This window comes from Oncorhynchus tshawytscha, unplaced genomic scaffold (assembly GCF_018296145.1).
Source record: "Oncorhynchus tshawytscha isolate Ot180627B unplaced genomic scaffold, Otsh_v2.0 Un_contig_3195_pilon_pilon, whole genome shotgun sequence".
NCBI lineage: Eukaryota > Metazoa > Chordata > Actinopteri > Salmoniformes > Salmonidae > Oncorhynchus > Oncorhynchus tshawytscha.
Window position 1 is genome coordinate 1 of NW_024608444.1, and position 20,102 is coordinate 20,102.

Here is a 20,102-nt window from a genome sequence, read left to right on the forward strand (position 1 = left end):
GGTGGTGGCACCAGCCCGCAGGAGGGTGGTGGGCACCAGCCGCCGCAGGAGCGGTGGTGGTGGCACCAGCAAAGGGAGAGGGTAATCACTGCCCGTGACGAGTGGTGGTGGCAACCAGCCGCCGCAGGAGCGGTGGTGGCACCAGCTGCCGCAGGAGCGGTGGTGGTGGCACCAGCCGCCGCAGGAGCGTGTGGTGGTGGCACCAGCCGCCGCAGGAGCCGGTGGTGGCGGGCAACCACCAGCAGGAGGTGGTGCCGCAGGAGAGGTGGTGGTGGCAAACCAGCCGCGCAGGAGCGGTGGTGGCAACCAGCCGCAGGAGGGGTGGGCGGCACCAGCTGCTGCAGGGCCGGTGGTGGTGGCAACCAGCTGCAGGAGCGGCAGGAGCAGGTGGTGGCGGCACCAGCGCCGCAGGAGCGGTGGTGGTGGCGACCAGCCGCCGCAGGGGCGGTGGTGGAACCAGCCGCCGCAGGGGTGGTGGCGGCACCAGCCGCCGCAGGACGGTGGGTGGCGGGCACCAGCCGCAGGTGGTGGTGGTGGCACCAGCCGCCGCAGGAGCGGTGGTGGTGGCACCAGCCGCCGCAGGAGCGGTGGCGGTGTAACCAGCCGCCGCAGGCGGTGGCGGCGGTGGCACCAGCTGCCGCAGGATATGGTGGTGGTGGCACCAGCCGCCGCAGCAGGAGCGGTGGTGGTGAACTCAGCCGCCGCAGGGGGGTGGTGGCGGTACCAGCTGCCGCAGGAGAGGTGGTGGTGGCACCAGCCGCCGCAGGAGAGGTGGTGGTGGCAACCAGCCGCCGCAGGAGCGGTGGTGGTGGCACCAGCTGCCGCAGGAGCGGGTGGTGGTGGCACCAGCCAGCTGCAGGAGAGGTGGTGGTGGCACCAGCTGCTGCAGGAGGTGGTGGGGCAACCATCAGCCGCAGGAGCGGTGGTGGCGGTACCAGCCGCCGCAGGAGCGGTGGTGGTGGCACCAGCTGCCGCAGGAGAGGTGGTGGTGGCAACCAGCCGCCGCAGGAGCGGTGGTGGTGGCACCAGCCGCTGCAGGAGCGGTGGTGGTGGCACCAGCCGCCGCAGGAGCGGTGGTGGTGGCACCAGCCAGCCGCAGGAGCCGGTGGTGGCGGCACCAGCCGCTGCAGGGCGGTGGTGGTGGCACCAGCCGCCGCAGGAGCGGTGGTGGCGGCAACCAGCCGCCGCAGGACGGTGGTGGTGGGCACCAGCCGCCGCAGGAGCGGCAGGCGGCAACCAGGGCGACGGTGGCGGCGGCGTAACCAGCCGCCGCAGGAGCGGTGGTGGTGGCAACCAGCCGCCGCAGGAGCGGTGGTGGTGGCACCAGCTGCCGCAGGAGCGGTGGTGGTGGCACCAGCTGCCGCAGGAGAGGTGGTGGTGGACCACCTCAGAGCCGGTGGTGGTGCAGGAGCTGGTGGTGGTAAGCAGCCGCAGGAGCGGGTGGTGGTGGCACCAGCCGCGGCAGGAGCGGTGGTGGTGGCAACCAGCTGCCGCAGGAGCGGTGGTGGTGGCACCAGCCAGGAGCCGCAGGAGCGGTGGTGGTGGCACCAGCTGCTGCAGGGGCGGTGGTGGTGGCACCAGCCGCCGCAGGAGCGGTGGTGGTGGAACCAGCTGCTGCAGGAGCGGTGGTGGTGGCACCAGCCGCTGCAGGAGCGGTGGTGGTGGCACCAGCTGCTGCAGGAGCGGTGGTGGTGCACCAGCTGCTGCAGGAGTGGTGGTGGTGGCGCCCAGCTGCAGGAGGGTGGTGGCGGCAACCACTGCCTGCAGGAGCGGTGGTGGTGGAACCAGCCAGCCGCAGGAGCGGTGGTGGTGGCACCAGCTGCAGGAGCGGGTGGTGGTGGCACCAGCTGCTGCAGGAGCGGTGGTGGTGGTACCAGCTGCTGCAGGAGGTGGTGGTGGTACCAGCCAGCTGCTGACGGGCAGGAGCGGCGGTGGTGGTGGAACCAGCCTGCTGCAGGAGCGGTGGTGGTGGCAACCAGCCGCCGCAGGAGCGGTGGTGGTGGCAACCAGCCGCAGGGCGCAGGGCCAGGTGGTGGTGGGAACCAGCTGCCGCAGGAGCGGTGGTGGTGGCACCAGCCGCCGCAGGAGCGGTGGTGGTGGCACCAGCTGCTGCAGGGCGGTGGTGGTGGCAACCAGGTGCCGCAGGAGTGGTGGTGGCGGCACCAGCCAGCCGCAGGAGCGGTGGTGGTGGCACCAGCCGCCGCAGGGCGGTGGTGGTGGCACCAGCTGCCGCAGGAGCGGTGGTGGTGGCACCAGCCGCCGCAGGGCGGTGGTGGTGGCACCAGCCGCCGCAGGAGCGGTGGTGGTGGCACCAGCTGCCGCAGGAGCGGTGGTGGTGGCACCAGCTGGCCGCAGGGGCGGTGGTGGCAACCAGCCGCAGGAGCGGGTGGTGGTGGCACCAGCCGCCGCAGGAGCGGTGGTGGCGGCACCACGCAGGGGCGGTGGTGGTGGCAGCAGGCGGTGGTGGTGGCACCAGCCGCCGCAGGAGGTGGTGGTGGCACCAGCTGCCGCAGGGGTGGTGGTGGTGGCAACCAGCCGCCGCAGGAGCGGTGGTGGTGGCACCAGCCGCAGGAGCGGTGGTGGTGGCACCAGCCGCGCAGGAGCGGTGGTGGTGGTACCAGCTGCTGCAGGAGCGGTGGTGGTGGCACCAGCCGCCGCAGGGGCGGTGGTGGTGGCACCAGCTGCCCGCAGGAGCCGGTGGTGGTGGCACCAGCCGCCGCAGGAGCGGTGGTGGTGGCACCAGCCGCCGCAGGAGAGGTGGTGGTGGCACCAGCCGCCGCAGGAGCGGTGGTGGCGGCAACCAGCCGCCGCAGGAGCGGTGGTGGTGGCACCAGCTGCTGCAGGAGCGGTGGTGGTGGCACCAGCTGCCGCAGGAGTGTGGTGGTGGCACCAGCCGCCGCAGGAGGTGGTGGTGGCACCAGCCGCCGCAGGGCGGTGGTGGTGGGACCAGCCGCCGCAGGACGGTGGTGGTGGCACCAGCTGCTGCAGGAGCGGTGGTGGTGGCACCAGCCGCAGGAGTGGTGGTGGCACCAGCCGCCGCAGGAGCGGTGGTGGCGGCACCAGCCTGCAGGAGCGGTGGTGGTGGCACCAGCCGCAGGAGTGTGGTGGTGGCACCAGCCGCAGGGGAGGTGGCGGCGGCAACCAGCTGCCGCAGGAGCGGTGGTGGTGGCAGCCCAGCGCCTGCAGGAGCGGTGGTGGTGGCACCAGCCGCTGCAGGAGCGGTGGTGGTGGCACCAGCCGCCGCAGGAGCGGTGGTGGTGGCACCAGCCGCCGCAGGAGCGGTGGTGGTGGCACCAGCTGCGCAGGACGGTGGTGGTGGCACCAGCCGCCGCAGGAGCGGTGGTGGTGGCACCAGCTGCCGCAGGAGGTGGTGGTGGCACCAGCCGCCGTCAGGAGCGGTGGTGGTGGCACCAGTGGTGGCAGGAGCGGTGGTGGCGGCACCAGCTGCCGCAGGAGCGGTGGTGGCGGCACCAGCCGCTGCAGGAGCCGGGTGGTGGTGGCACCAGCCGCCGCAGGAGCTGGTGGTGGTGGCACCAGCTGCAGGAGGTGTGGTGGTGGCACCAGCTGCCGCAGGAGCGGTGGTGGTGGTGGTACCAGCTGCAGGAGCGGTGGTGGTGGCACCAGCTGCTGCAGGAGCGGTGGTGGTGGCAACCAGCCGTCGCAGGACGGTGGTGGTGGCACCAGCCGCCGCAGGAGCGGTGGTGGTGGCACCAGCCGCCGCAGGAGGGTGGTGGTGGTAACCAGCCGCCGCAGGATGGTGGTGGTGGCACCAGCCGCCGCAGGAGCGGTGGTGGTGGCACCAGCCTGCCGCAGGAGGCGGTGGTGGTGGTGGCACCAGCCGCCGCAGGAGGTGGTGGTGGTGGCACCAGCCGCAGGAGCGGTGGTGGTGGAACCAGCCGCCGCAGGGCGGTGGTGGTGGCACCAGCCGCCGCAGGAGCGGTGGTGGTGGAACCAGCAGGAGTGGTGGTGGCAAGAGCGGTGGTGGTGGCACCAGCTGCCGCAGGGTGGTGGTGGTGGCACCAGCTGCCGCAGGAGAGGTGGTGGTGGCACCAGCTGCTGCAGGAGTGGTGGTGGTGGCACCAGCGCCGCAGGAGCGGTGGTGGTGGCACCAGCCGCCGCAGGAGCGGTGGTGGTGGCACCAGCTGGCCGCAGGAGCGGTGGTGGTGGAACCAGCCGCCGCAGGGGCGGTGGTGGTGGCAACCAGCCGCCGCAGGAGGGGCGGTGGTGGCAACCAGCCGCCGCAGGGGCGGTGGTGGTGGCACCAGCCGCCGCAGGAGTGGTGGTGGTGGTAACCAGCCGCCGCAGGGGTGGTGGTGGCACCAGCCGCCGCAGGAGCGGTGGTGGCACCAGCCGCCGCAGGAGCGGTGGTGGTGGCACCAGCCGCCGCAGGAGCGGTGGTGGTGGCACCAGCTGCCGCAGGAGAGGTGGTGGTGGCACCAGCCAGCCGCAGGAGCGGTGGTGGTGGTACCAGCCGCCGCAGGATGGTGGTGGTGGCACCAGCCGCCGCAGGAGCGGCGGTGGTGGCACCAGCCGCTGCAGGAGCGGTGGTGGTGGCACCAGCCGCCGCAGGGGCTGGTGGTGGTGGCACCAGCTGCCGCAGGGGCGGTGGTGGTGGCACCAGCTGCAGGAGCGGTGGTGGTGGGCACCAGCCAGCGCCGCAGGAGAGGTGGTGGTGGCACCAGCCGCCGCAGGAGCGGTGGTGGTGGCACCAGCCGCCGCAGGAGCGGTGGTGGTGGCACCAGCCGCCGCAGGAGCCGGTGGTGGTGGCACCAGCCGCCGCAGGAGCGGTGGTGGTGGCACCAGCCGCCGCAGGGCGGTGGTGGTGGGCACCAGCTGCCGCAGGAGCGGTGGTGGTGGTAACCAGCTGCCGCAGGAGCGGTGGTGGTGGCACCAGCTGCCGCAGGAGCCGGTGGTGGTGGCACCAGCCGCTGCAGGATGGGGTGGTGGTGGCACCAGCTGCCGCAGGAGCGGTGGTGGTGGCACCAGCCGCTGCAGGAGCGGATGGTGGTGGCACCAGCTGCCGCAGGAGCGGTGGTGGTGGCAAACCAGCTGCCGCAGGAGGTGGTGGTGGCACCAGCTGCTGCAGGAGCGGTGGTGGTGGTGGCACCAGCCGCAGGAGCGGTGGTGGTGGTGGCACCAGCCGCCGCAGGAGGTGGTGGTGGCACCAGCTGCCGCAGGGGCGGTGGTGGTGGCACCAGCCGCCGCAGGAGGGTGGTGGTGGCACCAGCGCCGCAGGAGCGGTGGTGGTGGCACCAGCCGCCGCAGGAGCGGTGGTGGTGGCACCAGCTGCCGCAGGAGCGGTGGTGGTGGCAACCAGCCGCCGCAGGAGCGGTGGTGGTGGCACCAGCGCCGCAGGAGCGGTGGTGGTGGCACCAGCTGCCGCAGGAGCGGTGGTGGTGGAACCAGCCGCCGCAGGAGCGGTGGTGGTGGCACCAGCCGCTGCAGGAGCGGTGGTGGTGGCACCAGCTGCAGGAGCGGTGGTGGTGGAACCAGCCGCAGGAGGGTGGTGGTGGTGGCACCAGCTGCTGCAGGAGCGGTGGTGGTGGCAACCAGCCGCCGCAGGACGGTGGTGGTGGCAACCAGCCGCCGCAGGAGCGGTGGTGGTGGTACCAGCTGCTGCAGGAGCTGTGGTGGTGGCACCAGCTGCCGCAGGAGCAGTGGTGGTGGCAACCAGCCGCAGGAGATGGGTGGTGGTGGCACCAGCCGGTGGCAGGAGCGGTGGTGGTGGCACCAGCCGCCGCAGGAGCGTGGTGGTGGCACCAGCCGCCGCAGGAGCCGGTGGTGGTGGCACCAGCTGCTGCAGGAGCCGGTGGTGGTGGCACCAGCCGCCGCAGGAGCGGTGGTGGTGGCACCAGCCGCTGCAGGAGAGGTGGTGGTGGCACCAGCTGCAGGAGCGGCAGGAGCAGTGGTGGTGGTGGCACCAGCTGCCGCAGGAGGTGGTGGTGGCACCAGCCAGCCGCAGGAGCGGTGGTGGTGGCACCAGCTGCCGCAGGAGCGGTGGTGGTGGCACCAGCCGCCGCAGGAGCGGTGGTGGCACCAGCCGCCGCAGGAGCCGGTGGTGGTGGCACCAGCCGCCGCAGGAGCGGTGGTGGTGGCACCAGCTGCCGCAGGAGCGGTGGTGGTGGCACCAGCCGCCGCAGGAGGTGGTGGTGGTGGCACCAGCCGCCGCAGGAGCGGTGGTGGTGGCACCAGCTGCCGCAGGAGGGTGGTGGTGGCACCAGCCGCCGCAGGAGCCGGTGGTGGTGGCACCAGCCGCCGCAGGAGCGGTGGTGGTGGCACCAGCCGCTGCAGGCCGCAGGGGTGGTGGTGGCACCAGCTGCCGCAGGAGGTGGTGGTGGCACCAGCCGCAGGGGCGGTGGTGGTGGTGGCACCAGCCGCAGGAGCGGTGGTGGTGGCACCAGCTGGCCGCAGGAGCGGTGGTGGTGGCACCAGCTGCCGCAGGAGCCGGTGGTGGTGGCACCAGCCGCTGCAGGAGCGGTGGTGGTGGCACCAGCCTGCTGCAGGAGCGGTGGTGGTGGCACCAGCTGCCGCAGGAGCGGTGGTGGTGGAACCAGCTGCCGCAGGAGCGGTGGTGGTGGCAACCAGCCGCCGCAGGAGCGGTGGTGGTGGCACCAGCCGCCGCAGGGGCGGTGGTGGTGGCACCAGCTGCCGCAGCGGTGGTGGTGGCGGCACCAGCTGGCACGCAGGAGCAGGGTGGTGGTGGCACCAGCCGCCGCAGGAGCAGTGGTGGTGGTGGTACCAGCCGCCGCAGGAGCGGTGGTGGTGGCACCAGCCGCCGCAGGAGGAGGGTGGTGGTGGCACCAGCCGCCGCAGGAGCGGTGGTGGTGGCACCAGCCGCCGCAGGAGCGGTGGTGGTGGCACCAGCTGCCGCAGGGTGGTGGTGGTGGCAACCAGCCGCCGCAGGAGCGGTGGTGGTGGCACCAGCTGCCGCAGGAGCGGTGGTGGTGGCACCAGCTGCCGCAGGAGCGGTGGTGGTGGCACCAGCTGCCGCAGGAGCGGTGGTGGTGGTACCAGCTGCTGCAGGAGCGGTGGTGGTGGCACCAGCTGCTGCAGGAGCGGTGGTGGTGGCAACCAGCTGCTGCAGGAGCGGTGGTGGTGGCACCAGGTGCAGGAGCGGTGGTGGTGGCACCAGCTGCCGCAGGAGCGGTGGTGGTGGCACCAGCCGCCGCAGGAGCGGTGGTGGTGGCACCAGCCGCCGCAGGAGCGGTGGTGGTGGCACCAGCCGCCGCAGGAGCGGTGGTGGTGGTGGAACCAGCTGCTGCAGGAGAGGTGGTGGTGGCACCAGCCGCCGCAGGAGCGGTGGTGGTGGCACCAGCTGCTGCAGGAGCGGTGGTGGTGGCACCAGCTGCTGCAGGAGCGGTGGTGGTGGCACCAGCCGCTGCAGGAGCGGTGGTGGTGGCACCAGCCTGCCGCAGGAGCGGTGGTGGTGGGTGGCACCAGCTGCTGCAGGAGTGGTGGTGGTGGCACCAGCTGCTGCAGGAGCGGTGGTGGTGGCACCAGCTGCAGGAGCGGTGGTGGTGGCACCAGCTGCTGCAGGAGAGTGGTGGTGGCACCAGCTGCCGCAGGAGCGGTGGTGGTGGCACCAGCCGCAGGAGGTGGTGGCGGGCAACCAGGCCGCGGTGGTGGTGGCACCAGCTGCTGCAGGAGAGGTGGTGGTGGCACCAGCTGCCGCAGGAGCGGTGGTGGTGGCACCAGCTGCCGCAGGGCGGTGGTGGTGGCACCAGCCGCCGCAGGAGCTGTGGTGGCGGTGGCACCAGCCGCCGCAGGAGGTGGTGGTGGCACCAGCCGCCGCAGGAGCGGTGGTGGTGGCACCCCGCCGCAGGAGCGGTGGTTGGTGGCACCAGCCGCCGCAGGGCGGTGGTGGTGGCACCAGCCGCCGCAGGGCGGTGGTGGTGGCACCAGCCGCCGCAGGAGCGGTGGTGGTGGTGGCACCAGCTGCCGCAGGAGCGGTGGTGGTGGCACCAGCAGCCGCCGCAGGGCGGTGGTGGTGGCACCAGCCGCCGCAGGAGCGGTGGTGGTGGCACCAGCCGCCGCAGGAGCGGTGGTGGTGGCAACCAGCCGCCGCAGGAGCGGTGGTGGTGGCACCAGCCGCCGCAGGAGAGGTGGTGGTGGCACCAGCGCCGCAGGGCGGTGGTGGTGGCACCAGCCGCCGCAGGAGCGGTGGTGGTGGCACCAGCCGCCGCAGGGCGGTGGTGGTGGAACCAGCCGCCGCAGGGGCGGTGGTGGTGGTGGGCACCAGCCGCCGCAGGAGCGGTGGTGGTGGCACCAGCTGCTGCAGGAGAGGTGGTGGTGGCACCAGCTGCCGCAGGGCGGTGGTGGTGGCAACCAGCTGCTGCAGGAGCGGTGGTGGTGGTACCAGCTGCTGCAGGGGCGGTGGTGGTGGCACCAGCTGCCGCAGGAGCGGTGGTGGTGGTGGCACCAGCCGCCGCAGGGAGGTGGTGGTGGCACCAGCCGCCGCAGGAGCGGTGGTGGTGGCACCAGCTGCAGGCCTGTGGCAGGAGCGGTGGTGGTGGTGGTGGCACCAGCTGCGCGCAGGGGTGGTGGTGGTGGTGGTGGTGGCACCAGCTGCTGCAGGAGTGGTGGTGGTGGCACCAGCTGCCGCAGGAGTGGTGGTGGTGGCAACCAGCTGCCGCAGGAGTGGTGGTGGTGGGGGGCACCAGCCGCCGCAGGGCGGTGGTGGTGGCACCAGCAGCGCAGGAGTGGTGGTGGTGGTGGCACCAGCCGCCGCAGGAGTGGTGGTGGTGGTGGCACCAGCCGCCGCATGGTGGTGGTGGTGGTGGCAACCAGCAGCCGCAGGAGTGGTGGTGGTGGTGGCACCAGCCGCCGCAGGAGCGGTGGTGGTGGTGGCAACCAGCCGCCGCAGGAGGGTGGTGGTGGTGGCACCAGCCGCCGCAGGAGTGGTGGTGGCAACCAGCAGCCGCAGGGTGGTGGTGGTGGCACCAGCCGCCGCAGGGCGGTGGTGGTGGTGGCAACCAGCTGGTGGTGGTGGTGGCAGTGGTGGTGGTGGTGGTGGCACCAGCGCCGCAGGAGTGGTGGTGGTGGTGGTGGCACCAGCTGCTGCAGGAGTGGTGGTGGCACCAGCTGCCGCAGTGGTGGTGGTGGTGGTGGCACCAGCTGCCGCAGGAGTGGTGGTGGTGGCACCAGCCGCCGCAGGAGTGGTGGTGGCACCAGCCGCCGCAGGAGTGGTGGTGGCAACCAGCCGCCGCAGGAGCGGTGGCGGTGGTGGCACCAGCCGCCGCAGGAGCGGTGGTGGTGGTGGCACCAGCCGCCGGCAGGAGTGGTGGCAACCAGCCGCCGCAGGAGTGGTGGTGGCACCAGCTGCTGCAGGAGTGGTGGTGGCACCAGCCGCCGCAGGAGTGGTGGTGGCACCAGCTGCCGCAGGAGTGGTGGTGGTGGTGGTGGCACCAGCTGCTGCAGGAGCGGTGGTGGTGGTGGCACCAGCTGCCGCAGGAGCGGTGGTGGTGGTGGCACCAGCTGCTGCAGGAGTGGTGGTGGTGGCGGCACCAGTGCAGGAGTGGTGGTGGTGGCACCAGCTGCCGCAGGAGTGGTGGTGGTGGCACCAGCTGCTGCAGGAGTGGTGGTGGTGGTGGTACCAGCTGCTGCAGGAGTGGTGGTGGTGGGGGCACCAGCTGCTGCAGGAGTGGTGGTGGCACCAGCTGCTGCAGGGTGGTGGTGGTGGTGGCACCAGCTGCTGCAGGAGTGGTGGTGGTGGTGGCAACCAGCTGCTGCAGGAGGGTGGTGGTGGTGGTAACCAGCTGCTGCAGGAGTGGTGGTGGTGGTGGTACCAGCTGCTGCAGGAGGAGGTGGTGGTGGCACCAGCTGCTGCAGGAGCGGTGGTGGTGGTGGCACCAGCTGCTGCAGGAGTGGTGGTGGCACCAGCTGGCCGCAGGGCAGGTGGTGGTGGCAACCAGCTGCTGCAGGAGTGGTGGTGGCACCAGCTGCTGCAGGAGTGGTGGTGGTGGTGGCACCAGCTGCCGCAGGAGTGGTGGTGGTGGTGGCACCAGGCAGGAGCGGTGGTGGTGGTGCCAGCTGCTGCAGGTGGTGGTGGTGGTGGTGGTGGCACCAGCTGCTGCAGGAGTGGTGGTGGTGGTGGTGGCACCAGCTGCCGCAGGAGTGGTGGTGGTGGTGGCACCAGCTGCTGCAGGAGTGGTGGTGGTGGTGGCACCAGCTGCAGGAGTGGTGGTGGTGGTACCAGCTGCTGCAGGGCGGTGGTGGTGGCACCAGCTGCTGCAGGAGTGGTGGTGGTACCAGCTGCTGCAGGGTGGTGGTGGTGGTGGTGGTACCAGCTGCTGCAAGGGCGGTGGTGGTGACATCTGCTGCAGGGGGTGGTGGTGGTTTGAGCTGCTGCAGGGTCGGTGGTGGTACCAGCTGCTGCAGGGGCGGTGGTGGTGGCACCAGCTGCTGCAGGGGTGGTGGTGGTACCAGCTGCTGCAGGAGTGGTGGTGGTGGCACCAGCTGCTGCAGGAGTGGTGGTGGCACCAGCTGCTGCAGGAGTGGTGGTAGTGTCAGCTGCTGCAGGAGTGGTGGTGGCACCAGCTGCTGCAGGGACGGTGGTGTGACAGCTGCTGAAGGAGTGGTGGTGGTGGCACCAGCTGCTGCAGGAGTGGTGGTGGCAGCAGCTGCTGCAGGAGTGGTGGTGGTACCAGTGTCAGCTGTGCAGGAGTGGTGGTGGCACCAGCTGCTGCAGGGACGGTGGTTGTGACAGCTGCTGAAGGAGTGGTGGTGGTGGTACCAGCTGCTGCAGGAGTGGTGGTAGTGGCAGCTGCTGCGGGAGTGGTGGTGGTACCAGCTGCTGCAGGGACGGTTGTTGTGACAGCTGCTGCAGGGGCGGTGGTGGTGACAGCTGCTCCAGGGGAAGTGGTGGTGACAGCTGCTGCAAGGGCGGTGGTGGTTTGAGCTGCTGCAGGGGCGGTGGTGGTGACAGCTGTGGCAGGAGTATTGGTGTTGACAACATTAAGTCTGACATTTTAAAATCGGAAATGTTCTCAACCTTTAATACACAAGTCTGAATTTCCTGCTGTACAGGAAGTGTACTGCAACAACGGGGGTATGAAATTAACTTCTATCGGCTGATAAAGACATAACCCTTTTTTCTAGCTACAGTTTTAGAATGTGGCTGTCCATCCACTCATGAGATATATAACGTTTTTAATCTAATGAAAGGTTAACCACTAAGGAACACACACAAACACAGTGTATTACCTGCTAGCAGGAGGAGAATCATCAGAGGCTTCATATCCATGTCCTTTTAGGTCTCTGTAGAGGTAAACCACACAACATCAATCATACATGAACCCCATTAGATCTTCCGTTAACCGCTGTTGAAGGATGATGTCATTGACCAACATTAATTAGATATTAGTCCATATTACAAAATCATATGATGTTACTTGATTTTCAAACAGCAGTCCTATAATACCTTCAGTTGTATTAACAGTGTGTCACGGTTTTCTTGCGGTGAAGGAGAGTCGGACCAAAATGCAGCGTGGTAATTTTGATACATTTAATAACCGAATAAACACGAACAATACAAAAACAATAACAGTAACAGTAACTGGCTGACTGGCGGATCCTGGCTGACTGGCGGATCTGGAAGATCATGGCTGACTGGCGGATCTGGAAGATCATGGCTGACTGGCGGATCTGGAAGATCCTGGCTGACTGGCGGATCCTGGCTCTGGCGGATCCTGGCTGACTGGCGGATCTGGAAGATCCTGGCTGACTGGCGGATCTGGAAGATCATGGCTGACTGGCGGATCTGGAAGATCCTGGCTGACTGGCGGATCCTGGCTCTGGCGGATCCTGGCTGACTGGCGGATCTGGAAGATCATGGCTGACTGGCGGATCTGGAAGATCATGGCTGACTGGCGGATCCTGGCTCACTGGTGGATCTGGAAGATCCTGGCTGACTGGCGGATCTGGAAGATCATGGCTGACTGGCGGATCCTGGCTCACTGGCGGATCTGGAAGATCATGGCTGACTGGCGGATCCTGGCTGACTGGTGGATCCTGGCTCACTGGCGGCTCTAGCTGCTCTGGCTGCTCTATGCAGACTGGCAGCTCTGGCTGCTCCATGCAGACTGGCAGCTCTGGCTGCTCCATGCAGACTGGCATCTCAGGCAGCGCTGAACAGGCAGGAGACTCCGGCAGCGCTAATCAGGCGGGAGACTCCGACAGCGCTGGAGAGGAGAAAGGCTCTGACAGCGCTGAACAGGCGAGGCGCACTGAAGGCCTGGTGCGTGGTGCTGGCACTGGTGGTACTGGGCCGAGAACACGCACAGGAAGCCTGGTGCGGGGAGCTGCCACCGGAGGACTGGTGTGTGAAGGTGGCACAGGATGGACCGGACCGTGAAGGCGTACTGGAGAGCTTGAGAGCAGGGCTGGCACAGGACGTGCAAGGCTAGGGAGGTGCACAGGAGGCCTGGTGCGTGAGGCTGGCACAATCTTCACCAGCCGACTAACACGTACCTCAGGACGAGTATGGAGCGCTGACCCAGGTGCCATCAAATCCCCGACACGCTCAGTCGGGCGAATACCGTACCTAAAGCACCAACACAGCAACTCCCTTATAACTCTCTCCTCCAATTACCCCATTAACTCCTTCACAGTCTCTGCTTAGCTCACCTCCAACACCAGCTTCTGGTTCTGGCCTCCTCCTTGGCTCCTCACGATAAACAGGGGAGTTGGCTCAGGTCTGACTCCTGACTCTGCCACACTCTCCCTCAGCCCCCCCCCCCCAATACATTTTTGGGGCTGACTCTCGGGCTTCCTTCCGCGCCGCCGTGCTTGTCTCTCCAACTCCATTCTCCTATAACCCTCTTCGCACTGCTCCAGCGAATCCCAGGCGGGCTCCGGCACTCTCTCTGGGTCGACCGCCCACCTGTCTATTTCCTCCCAAGTCGTATAATCCAAACTTCGTAGCTCCTGCTGCCGCTGCCTGTCACCACGCTGCTTGGTCCTGTTGTGGTGGGTGATTCTGTCACGGTTTTCTTGTGTCGAAGGAGAGTCGGACCAAAATGCAGCGTGGTAATTTTGATACATGTTTAATAACCGAATAAATACGAACAATACAAAAACAATAACAGTAACATGAAAACCGAAACAGCCTAAACTGGTGCAAACTAACACAGAGACAGGAACAATCACCCACGAAACACTCAAAGAATATGGCTGCCTAAATATGGTTCCCAATCAGAGACAACGATAAACACCTGCCTCTGATTGAGAACCACTCCAGACAGCCATAGACTAAACCAATACCTCACAAAACCCCAAGACAAAACACACCACATAATAAATCCATGTCACACCCTGGCCTGACCAAAATAATAAAGAAAACACAAAATACTAAGACCAGGGCGTGACACAGTGTCCCCTATGTGTTTACCAGTAGATGTCTTATCAGCCTGCTTCCAATGTCTTCAGCCCTCTGCTCTGCTTTCACTGTAGATTACTGTATTGCTGTACATTACTGTATAATTATCATTATGTATAATTATTATTGTTATTATCATTATCACATTATTATGATTATTATTATCATTATCGTTACCATTGTTATTATTGTTATTATCATTGTTATTATTATCATTATTATTATAATTATCATTGTTATTATTGTTATTATCAATATCGCATTATTATGATTATTATTATCGTTATCGTTATCATTGTTATTATTGTTATTATCATTGCTATTATTATCATTATTATTATAATTATCACTGTTATTATTGTTATTATCATTATCACATTATTATGATTATTATTATCATTATCGTTATCGCTGTTATTATTGTTATTATCAACATGATAATTTGTATTTTTATTACCATTATTGTTTTCATTATTACAATTATTCTCATTATCATCATCATTTTTATTAGTATCATTATTTTATTATCATCGTTGTTAATATCATTATTATTATCACAATTCGTATCATTATCATCATTATTATTATCATCGTTATTATGATGATAATAATAACAATAATTATTACCATCATTATTATTATCATTATTATGATCATTATTATTGTTGTTATTATGATCGTTATTATTATTGTCATCATTATTATTATTATCATTATTAATATCATGATAATTATCTTTATTATCATTACCATCATTATCATTATTGTCATTATCATCCATTTTTATTTTTTATAATTATTCTTATTCTTATTATCATTATCATTATTATTTATAATGACGGCCTACACCGGCCAAACCCTGACGACGCCGGGCCAATTGTTCGCCGCCCGGTGGGACTCCCAATCACGGCCGGTTGTCATACAGCCTGGATTCGAACCAGGGTGTCTGTAGTGACGCCTCAAGCTGCTGAGACGTAGTGCCTTAGACCACCGCGTCACTGGAGCCCAGAAGAAAAAAATAAGTGTTGCTAAGGTTACCAGTAATCAAGCATTTTTATTTTTTACAACATTATCAAACTATCAAAGACTGACTGGACGTTCCCCAAAGGTAGTTACTTTGACCAAAACAACGGTGGCCCTATCTGGTGCAAAAGTTCACACAATTCCTTCAACAAAAGCCCCCTTTCCAGCCTTGTAATTACCAGACTAGCCAACAGTTCTTGTCAGCTTGTGAAGGACGACCCACCCACTGAAGGTGTAGAGAAGGCCTTTAAAGGTGTAAATCCTAACCAGCCTCAAAACTCATTGATTCACTGTGGTAGTTATCTTAATGTCATTTATTCAGTGTGGTAGTTATCTTAATGTCATTTATTCAGTGTGGTAGTTATCTTAAAGTCATTTATTCAGTGTGGTAGTTATCTTAAAGTAATTTATTCGTGTGGTAATTATCTTAAAGTCATTGATTCAGTGTGGTAGTTATCTTAAAGTCATTGATTCAGTGTGGTAGTTAACTTAAAGTCATTGATTCAGTGTGGTAGTTATCTTAAAGTCATTGATTCAGTGTGGTAATTATCTTAAAGTAATTTATTCAGTGTGGTAATTATCTTAACAATGTTAAGTGGAAGTGAGTCCAACCTGTTTCTTTCTCCCCTCCTGACCACACCTCCCTTTCATGTCATCTCTCTATATCCCTCGCTCCATCTCTCTCTCTCTCTCTCTCCATCTCTCTATATCTCTCTCTCCATCTCTCCCTCTCCCTCTCATCTCTCCATATCTCTCTCACCATCTCTCTCTCCATCTCTCCATATCTCTCTCACCATTACTCTCTCTCTCTCTCTCTCTCTCTCTCGCTCTCTCTCTCTCTCTCTCTCTCCGTCTCTAAATTGTGAATCAGATTGGCCTTGGTGAAGCTATATCAACAATTCTGCACCTCTATAAAAATATCCCGTCAAGCAATCCCTACACTAATGAGTTTATACCTAGAGCATCCCGTTAATAACAGATGGCAACAGTTAACCTACATCTATGGGTTTATACCTATAGCATCCCATTAATAACAGATGGCAACAGTTAGCCTACATCTATGGGTTTATACCTATAGCATCCCATTAATAACAGATGGCAACAGTTAGCCTACATCTATGGGTTTATACCTATAGCATCCCGTTAATAACAGATGGCAACAGTTAACCTACATCTATGGGTTTACACCTAGAGCATCCCGTTAATAACAGATGGCAACAGTTAACCTACATCTATGGGTTTATACCTATAGCATCCCGTTAATAACAGATGGCAACAGTTAGCCTACATCTATGGGTTTATACCTATAGCATCCCATTAATAACAGATGGCAACAGTTAACCTACATCTATGGGTTTACACCTATAGCATCCCATTAATAACAGATGGCAACAGTTAACCTACATCTATGGGTTTATACCTATAGCATCCCGTTAATAACAGATGGCAACAGTTAGCCTACATCTATGGGTTTATACCTATAGCATCCCATTAATAACAGATGGCAACAGTTAGCCTACATCTATGGGTTTATACCTATAGCATCCCATTAATAACAGATGGCAACAGTTAACCTACATCTATGGGTTTATACCTATAGCATCCTGTTAATAACAGATGGCAACAGTTAACCTACATCTATGGGTTTATACCTATAGCATCCATTAATAACAGATGGCAACAGTTAGCCTACATCTATGGGTTTATACCTATAGCATCCCATTAATAACAGATGGCAACAGTTAACCTACATCTATGGGTTTATACCTATAGCATCCCGTTAATAACAGATGGCAACAGTTAACCTACATCTATGGGTTTATATCTATAGCATCCCATTAATAACAGATGTAGCTTTCAGTTGCATAGGTTGGTCTAAGACTACTAAGGTCTTGAAATAGGAAGAAAATGTATATACAATTTGAACAAGCAATCATGACAATCAAATTCACCGAAGCTGCTTCCTACCTGAGAATATCAGAGACGTTGTGTCTGCTAGGACCTGTAGACTACTCAGATGAGAAAATATGTACAAATAACTCCTCTCTTTCTGAGAACTAAAGATGAGCAACTCCTGGGCAGAGGGGGTTTTGTACGATGACGGAAAACTAGACTTGGAATTTTTTCTAACTTGCTGGACTCGTTTTTCGCCTGCCATTCACGAGCGTCAATCATGCCTTTCAAAAAAATGTATCCACCTACAAGACCTGCAAAACGACTAACCAAAGTCAAAAGTGACTCTTAGACTACCTTAACCACACCCTCAGTGTTATGATGTTTGTTCAAACCCAGCTGAAAACAAACAATGAACACAAAGTGAGGGACCAATCAGCAAGCAATGCAGCTGTAGAAGCACAGTGGCTAGGAAAAACCTCCCTAGAAAGGCAGGAACCTAGGAAGAAACCTAGAGAGGAACCAGGCTCTGAGGGGTGGGCCAGTCCTCTTCTGGCTGTACTGGGTAGACCAGAGGAACCAGGCTCTGAGGGGTGGGCCAGTCCTCTTCTGGCTGTACTGGGTAGACCAGAGGAACCAGGCTCTGAGGGGTGGGCCAGTCCTCTTCTGGCTGTACTGGGTAGACCAGAGGAACCAGGCTCTGAGGGGTGGGCCAGTCCTCTTCTGGCTGTACTGGGTAGACCAGAGGAACCAGGCTCTGAGGGGTGGGCCAGTCCTCTTCTGGCTGTACTGGGTAGACCAGAGGAACCAGGCTCTGAGGGGTGGGCCAGTCCTCTTCTGGCTGTACTGGGTAGACCAGAGGAACCAGGCTCTGAGCGGTGGGCCAGTCCTCTTCTGGCTGTACCAGATAGAGATTTAAGAGTAGGCTACATGTGGCCATTAAGGTCCTGTGAACAGGTCAGGGTTCAATACCCCAGATCAGACAGACTGGCCTTAACTTGTTAACTTGTTAACTCCCTGGCTATGCAACATGGATACTGGGCTCTGAGACAGGGGGGTTCAGGGCCCCATCTAAAGTTACCTGCGGACAGGGCCAACCAGGCAAGATGCCCACAGCCCCAACACCACTAGAGGGATATCAACAGACCACCATCTTACTACCCTGAGACAAGGCTGAGTATAGCCCACATCAGGTCCTAAAGGTCTGGTACTCAGTGCTCTATTGTCCCTTCTTCATGTCCTAATGTCCTGGTACCCAACTCACCAATGACCGTCAGGCCCTAATGGTCTGGTAATCAGGGCTCTATTGTCCCACCATCAGGTATCTAATGTCCTGGTACCCAACTCACTAACGACCGTCATGTCCTAATGACCTGGCACCCAGGGCTCTATTGTCCCTCCATCAGGTCCTAATGACCTGGTACCCAGGGCTCTATTGTCCCTCCATCAGGTCCTAATGTCCTGGTACCCAGGGCTCTATTGTCCCTACATCAGGTCCTAATGTCCTGGTACCCAGGGCTCTATTGTCCCTACATCAGGTCCTAATGTCCTGGTATCCAGGCCTCTATTGTCCCTCCATCAGGTCCTAATGTCCTGGTACCCAGGGCTCTATTGCATCAGGTCCTAATGTCCTGGTATCCAGGCCTCTATTGTCCCTCCATCAGGTCCTAATGTCCTGGTACCCAGGGCTCTATAGTCCCTCTAACCATTCAATGCAAATGCATTTGAAAATCACATCAAACTCCGATCATCAAAACAGTATCGTGCTTTTGTTAGGCAAACATTTTTGAACACGCAGGTTGAAACTGAGTGCGAAATATGGTCGTGGATTACGTTGTTTCAAAGCTGAACAACGGAATGGACAAAGCTTTCTCAGGTGATGATTAATTCAAGGCATTTAAGACGTTCTCTACACTGTCAGATAGAGCAGCATGATTACAGTTCTCTATACTGTCAGATAGAGCAGCTGATTATAGTTCTCAACTGTCAGATAGAGCAGCATGATTACAGTTCTCTATACTGTCAGATAGAGCAGCATGATTAATTCAACTAGTCAGAAGACATGATTACAGTTCTATACTGTCAGATAGAGCAGCATGAGTTTCTATACTGTCAGATAGAGGCATTTAAGAGTTCTCTACACTGTCAGATAGAGCAGCATGATTATAGTTCTCTATACTGTCAGATAGAGCAGCATGATTATAGTTCTCAAGTTCTCATAACAGATAGAGCACTAAACCTCTAGTGAATGGATGATCTTTATGATAGAGAATGATAACAGTTCTCTATCCATAGAGTACACCCCCTCTCCCCTTCCTCCCCCTTAGACGATCCCGCAGGTGACGAAGCTGGATGTGGAGGTCCTGGGTTGGCATGGCTACGCGTGGTCTGTGGTTGTGATGCCGATTACACAGTTGGACGTTCTGCCAATTTCTCAAAAACAAATTTGGAGGCGGCTTATGGTAGAGAAATTAACATGAAATTATCTGACAACAGCTCTGGGTGGACATTCCTGCAGTCAGCATGCCATTTGCATGCTCCCTCAACTTGAGACATTTGTGGCATTGTTTTGTGTGACAAAATTGCACATTTGAAAGTGGCCTTTTATTGTCCTCAGCACAAGGTGCACCTGTACAATGATCATGCTGTTTCATCAGCTTCTTGATATGCCACACCTGTCAGGTAGATGGAATTTCTTGAAAAAGGAGAAATGCTCACTAACAGGGATGTAAAAGTTTTTTCATCTCTTGAAACATGGGAACAACACTTTACATGTTGCCTTATTATTTATGTTTAGTAAACTCAGCAAAAAAAGAAACGTCTTCTCGCTGTCAACTGCGTTTATTTTCAATATGTGTTTGAACATAACAAGATTCAACAACTGAGACATAAACTGAACACGTTCCACAGACATGTGACTAACAGAAATGGAATAATGTGTCCCTGAACAAAGGTGGTGTCAAAATCAAAAGTAACAATCAGTATCTGATGTGGCCACCAGCTGCATTAATTACTGCAGTGCATCTCCTCCTCATGGACTGCACCAGATTTGCCAGTTATTGCTGTGAGATGTTACCCCACTCTTCCACCAAGGCACCTGCAAGTTCCTGGATATTTCAGGGGGGACTGGCCCTGGCCCTCACCCTCCGACCCAACAGGTCCCAGACGTGCTCAATGGGATTGAGATCCGGGCTCTTCGCTGGCCATGGCAGAACACTGACATTCCTGTCTTGCAGGAAATAACGCACAGAACTAGCAGTATAGCTTGTTGTCATGCGGGTTGTTATGAGGGTCATATCATGATGAGCCTGCAGGAAGGGTACCACGTGAGGGAGGAGGATGTCTTCCCTGTAACACAGAGCGTTGAGATTGCCTGCAATGACAACAAGCTCAGTCAGATGATGCCGTGTCAGGGCCCAACCTTACCCGGAAATACACAGCCTATTATAAAGCATCTATTCCCCAGTAACCCAGAGGCACATACTTCCCAAAAACCATCTCAGAACTGCTCACATCCTGTTTAGCCACCTTGTTGGGCGGAACAAAACATGAACAACATTCCCAAAGCTGTACTCATCCCTTTGTCTCCTCCCACCACCTCATGGACTCCCCCTCCCCCCCTACCACTCCTTCCACCACCCCTTGTTTCATTACCGCTAGTGAATGGTCTATAGTTCTATAGTTCTATACCTCTAGTGAATGGTCTATAGTTCTTTACCTCTAGTGAATGGTCTATAGTTCTTTACCTCTAGTGAATGGTCTATAGTTCTATACCTCTAGTGAATGGTCTATAGTTCTTTACCTCTAGTGA

The 20,102-nt window shown here is 59.4% G+C and overlaps 1 protein-coding gene across 1 annotated transcript; it reads right to left on the reverse strand.

Moving 5' to 3' along the window:
• Window positions 1-1,387: 1,387 nt before the first annotated feature.
• LOC121843533 (integumentary mucin A.1-like) lies at window positions 1,388-16,547 on the reverse strand. The gene is made up of 4 exons (XM_042313178.1): window positions 16,367-16,547; window positions 11,203-11,256; window positions 10,644-10,924; window positions 1,388-1,411 (listed from the first exon to the last, which is right to left on the reverse strand). The coding sequence occupies exons 2-4, from the start codon at window positions 11,240-11,242 to the stop codon at window positions 1,388-1,390; spliced, it is 345 nt and encodes a 114-aa protein (XP_042169112.1). The 5' UTR covers window positions 11,243-11,256; window positions 16,367-16,547.
• Between the last annotated feature and the right edge of the window lie 3,555 nt (window positions 16,548-20,102).